The following is a 5,789-nucleotide window of genomic DNA, read 5'->3' on the forward strand; positions in this document are numbered from 1 at the left end:
TAATGCATGAATGTACATCATGAACTACTAAATGCAGATAAGATGTGTTCTGTTTTTCGTAGATTTTTCGTCAATTTTTTATTTTTTTGTCAAGATATGGCCACTTGTGACTGCACAAAGCCTAAACATAGTTTAATAAAAATGCGTTTACTTAAGTTTTTTTCTAGTACTTTTGCCTTTTGTGTGTGACTTTTTAGGTTAGTCAATATCAGCTTAATTAGGCGAGAGCAAATATGCAAGCAGTCATGTGTGAAAACGGTCTAAATCTGGCAGGTTGTCCTCACAGGGGGATCTTTTCCAGAGGATCTGGCGCCCCGTCGTCGGTCAGTCAAGTCAGTAAGCTGCTGTTCTTCACACATACACACAAGAGACACACAGGTCTGAATGGTGAAAGGAAGGTAAAAGCGGCTACAGAATCGCCTTTTACAGCGGAATGTTCACTCGAAGGGGTTATGGAGACGTCAAGAAATCTACACAGAAAGTTCTGGACCCAAAGAAGGATGTTTTCACGCGTCTGAAGCATCTGCGCGCGCTGTTAGGTGAGTGGGACTCTGACAGGACTGAAACATTCACAGACATATTTCCCACAGCACGAGTTTCTGTGGGTTTAATGCCACAGCGATGATCAGATGGCCGCTTGAATGTGAAACGGGCTGTAATGTGTGCGATACACCATTTGTGATCGATAATGTATGGATTGAATGATTAGCGTTAGCTAGCTTATCGTGCTACATCAACAACAGACCTGACAGCCTGTTATGTGTCAGTATATATTACATAAACAGCAGACCTGACACGCTGATAAGTGTGTGAATGTATATATCAAATATATAAACAACAGAGATAATACACATGTAACGTTATGTCTGTGCACTATATTCAGAATATATACCAAATATATTAACAAATGACATGTGTGTTGTTTATCTTTGCGGTATAAGTTCACACATATGAGGTGTGTCATGTCTATTGTTATATATTTGGTATGTATTCACATATCACACACATCAGACATGACACTATATACTACACTACTATATAAACAGTGTCACACACTGATATGTCTGTGAATATATTTGCAGAATTTATAAACAAAAGACATCACACACTTTGCGTGTATATATGTGTGAGTATATACCAAATATGTAAACAATGGATATAACACCTTTTTATAGTTGTGAATATCCAGAGTTTATAAACAACAACTCTGATTTGTGAATGTGTACATGATACACAAACAACAGACATGACACATACAGTAGATATGTGTGTATACAACAATAGACACTGCTATGTGTGGTAATTTGTTGTAGCCTACATTATATGAACTTATACACATTTTCCTGTAATGATGAGCTGGTTTTCTCTCAGTGCATGTGAGCTGTGTATCAATATTTTTTTTAAATAAGTGAATTAATCTGTGCTAAGTCGTGGCATTTAAATGATGTGTGTAATTTGATGCGTGTCAGTTTCTATGATCAAGTGTACTGAGCTCATCTGATCACAAGAGAAACAGGTGTAACAACATCACTTACTCTAGTGTCTGAAAATCATCTGTGTTCAGTGTGAATGCAGTGAACTGTCAGCAACTCTTGTCCTGTTTCAGAACTTCCAGGCAGTTTTTTTGGGCACCATCACTGATCGCTCACCTGTGGTGACTGACTCGGAACCAGATGCATGTGAAATCTCAGTACTTGTGCTTTGTTTCACCTTTAAACTTCACTGAGCATCTTATCTATTTATTTATTAATTTCTTTTTAACTGCAGGCTGTTTCAGTTTTTCACTCTGTAATATATCTTAGTGAATTTTAAAGCAGTCTCGCAGGGTTCAGTACGGTGGCCGAGAAGTGCAAAGCAAATCACAATTCTGAAACAAAATAACAAATTACAAACACAAATGCAAGTCTAAAAAACAAAATAATAATTCAGAAAGCCAGTCTTATTATGAACAGTTTGTCAGTGCTTTTCCTGCTGACTCATTTCTGGTTGAGTGTCAGGACAGGTGAGCAGAGGTCAGAGGCCAGAGGATGCTGTCTGTGACTTCCCGTGTGTTTTTGTAGTCGTGTATTAGGAGTTAGATAAAACTGGTCTGGCTCATCAGCTGTTATTAGGATCTCATACGCTCACAATGCTGGAAGAATTTCCTCTCACAGGCTGCTTCCTGTGTGGACAGGAAATGAGGATGAGTGATGGAGCTACAGAGAAGCGCCATTAGTGGCCTGCTTTTATTTTGTTTGTTTTTTTCTCACTTTTCTGTTTTATCTTGTGTGCTGTTATTTGTTTGTTTGATTGCTTGTAATATCAAATATGATTTGACATCAGTGTTTGTTGCATAATTGTTATTTTTAGGCCTAGTTAATGAATCATGTACAGAAAAATCTGCCTAAGTAGAACCTTCACCAGTGTCCTTTTGCCCATTAAAGGAGCTGGTGTTTTAATGCTGTTGGCCAAATTGCTGGTTCCTATAAAAGCAATGTTTGCAATGCAACATGAAATGCAACATAAAATGGTTTAAATAGGCCTATTAGCTTAAGTTAAACGTAAAATGTGTCATTTATGCACTCATAGTCAAAAATAATGATCAAAAATGTCAAAATTGGTAATTAAAACAATAAATAAAAAAATAAGTGCATGGCCTCTGCGAACTGCCATATGTTTGGAAACAAAAAATGCCCATAAAATGTAAAAATAAATTTAAATGATTTTATATCTCTTATACCAGCACAATAACACACTCAAATATTGTCTATCGTTATAGACAAAATTCCAGAAAATATAGAGATGTAATTTTATGTCATTATCGCACACCCCTACATTTCTCTGAACCCATCGACACAAAGAAAATGAATTCAAGGTCTGAACTATAATGAATTTCTGTTCCAGATACACGCTTTTCAACAGAATGTATTGTATTTAAAATGTAACATTGACATGATGGTATTCTGAATGTAGCCTTTGAAGCTTTATTTATAAAATAAATAAACAAGTAACATTTTCATTGTTTACTCGCAGTTGACTAGTCGGCTAGTCTGGTACATTTCTAGTAAACAGCTGCCACTTTGATGCAAACGTACCACAGTTCTGACCCAAACAATACAATGTACACACAATATAACGGTGGCACCCTTACTCGTTCACAGTTTGACATTTTTTTTTTATTTTTCATGCTGCTGAGTAGGGCTGGGTATCGGTAAAAAAAAAATTCGATATCGATACCGATACCTTGACTTCGATACCGGTTCCTGAACGATATTTTTTTCGATACCAATTTTGATGAAATCAATTTGAACAAGATTACATTATCTAAAAAAAAAAAAAACTTTGGTTTTATTTTTCAGCTTGTTGATGTTTATACAAACTCAAAGACTCATCTCCTGAGCCACTGCACAAAGGAACAAAATATAGCCAACACAATAAATCAGTTCAAAATAGTTTTAATAAAGCTCAAATAGTCTTCAGTTTACACATCTGTTAGGCTACATTTACACTAGTTAGTGTTCGTGTTAAAACGCATAGCTCAGACAGAATCATGATTTCTATTTATTTTCCACTGATTTACTGATGAGCATTAGCAGCTTCAGCGCTGTCTGCTTGTGTTCTCTCTTCCATGATCGCTGCTCTGACTCAGAGGTAATACCATATTTAATTTCAGCAACATTACATGGCCAAAACACTCATTAGACGGCAATCGGAAGTTATTACAAACACTCGATGGTGGTTCAAAGTGAGTTTTGAGTAAAAGCGGAATGTAAATCTTATTTATTGTCTTATGTAGCATGATGCTACAGTTTGCATGAATGGTCACATAACACGCGCTTTCGGTCGTGTAACATTAGTATGAACGGACATCTGCATATGATCGGAACTCCACGCAGCTCCCGCGCTACTCTCCATTGGAAATGAATGACCGGTCTGTTGCTTGTCGTTTGTCGGAGATAGTGGAAAGCCGGCTTGAAACGCAGTGGAAACGCCAGTACGACGAGGATCGTTTTCATTTTAAAACATAAACGCGCCAGTGTAAATGTAGCCTTACATCTATGGGGGCTGGGACGCATTCACACTACAGCTTCATGTGTGCGCCACATCTCTGAGTGTAACCGGTGTTAACTAGTAGGTGTGTTCGACGTGACGCAGACCGATTGTGCAGACCGATCGGTGTATTACAGTACCACGAGAGCTAAAAAGAGCAGATTGCTCCGTGCGCTTTCGAATCGCTCTCGCGGAAGATAGATCTGCGCCGCACCTCTTCTAGTCGAACACACCGGCTAGTGCTGCAGGCTTATTGGCTCACTGATGCTGATGAGATTAAACCCTTAATTGAATAGTCACCTCTACTATTGTAGGTTATGTTTTAGTCATCAGAAAAGAATTGAGGAATTATGAGAAATTATGCTTTTACACATACATTTCTAACATGTAAATTATTGAAGCCAGATACTTACATTTCCCCAATACTGTAGTACAGTATTCATAGGCTTAATCGTGAAGCATACAGTGGCCCCACTTTTAACTCTCTCTTTATATTACCCTTATTGTAGATGGATGCACAGAGGAAGACAAGAGTAAAAAGTGCAGTGTGGGAGTACTACACTCAACCAACACCAGGGAAGGCAGTTTTTGTCAGAGCACTTGTTATTCTTAATTTTGACATTAATTTAAATTTTTACACCAGACATATATATCGGTTCAAAATATCGGTTATCGGTCTACTTGATCTGTAATAATCGGTATCGGCCCTGAAAAACACATATCGGTCGACCCCAAATATTGGTTATCGGTCTACTTGATCTGTAATAATCAGTATCGGTATCGGCATCGGCCCTGAAAAACACATATCGGTCGACCCCTAGTATCCACCAAACCATTTTTTCCCGAGGCATATTTTTTCCATAGTTTTCAATGGGAGTGCCGTGTTTTTTAAAAAGCCAGCAGCACAACAAAGCAATAATGAATGTTCAACTTTGGGCAAAATGCATCGCTCATCACTGGCAGTTTTCAGTCAGCCATCCAGTCACAGTGGAGGAGGGGCGGGGCAAATACCACACTGACCAACTGTCACATCCTACTTGTCCTACGACTGAACGACAATGGAGAAGTTAATATTGATATGAAAAATAATGCATGCAACATTTCATTTGTGATGCGTCTTGCACATTACTTCAGTGGCTATTCTGTATGACGGCAACCAAAGCATCTCAACTGAAAAAAAATAAAATAAAATCCTGCCTCCGTAGCGCTTGCAAGTAGGGTCTCGATATTAATCGATTCTCATTTTTATGGAACGATATCAACTCTTAAGTCCCAAGAATCGATTAGTCTAGCCTGTTTTCAGTTAATGGACCGAACGTTGAAGGACACCTCCCATCCAATAAATCGCAATAAGCATTGTGCTTTGGTACTGTTAATATGAAACAAAGTCTCAGATTTCAAATTCTGTCCATTGAATTGCAGCATTCAAAAAATAAATGCCGTTTTGGCGCTGTTTAATGTGGAGTGACAGATCGCTGTAGCGCCTCAGTTCAACAGACGCGGCAGCATGAGGCGCACATGAACTGATCATCTCCTCCACATTAATACCAGTTTCAGCACAAAATAAACATGACTAAACATCCAAAGGTAAGTTAAAAGAAAGAGTACAACTTTACAATCCGTATTCTGTCTCATGTAATGGCTCAATCAGCATTTCAGCCGCGCAAAGACGTCAATATAACGGCTTGTAAACAATGTCACGTAACGTCACATTTACCTCAGAAAAACATATTCGGTGACCATAAACTCATTAATCAGAT

At 38.1% G+C, this 5,789-nt stretch overlaps 1 protein-coding gene across 1 annotated transcript in view; it reads left to right on the forward strand.

Moving 5' to 3' along the window:
- Window positions 1–344: 344 nt before the first annotated feature.
- Window positions 345–5,789, forward strand: part of LOC107657164 (Ral GTPase activating protein catalytic subunit alpha 2) — a 198,486-nt gene continuing 193,041 nt past the window's right edge. Inside the window, exon 1 of the mRNA XM_016445189.1 lies at window positions 345–539. Coding sequence (XP_016300675.1) covers window positions 434–539 — 106 coding nt within the window. The 5' untranslated portion in view covers window positions 345–433. The remainder of the gene's footprint in view (window positions 540–5,789) is intronic.

Source organism: Sinocyclocheilus anshuiensis, unplaced genomic scaffold (genome assembly GCF_001515605.1).
Source record: "Sinocyclocheilus anshuiensis isolate Anshui unplaced genomic scaffold, SAMN03320099.WGS_v1.1 scaffold1891, whole genome shotgun sequence".
Taxonomy (NCBI): domain Eukaryota; kingdom Metazoa; phylum Chordata; class Actinopteri; order Cypriniformes; family Cyprinidae; genus Sinocyclocheilus; species Sinocyclocheilus anshuiensis.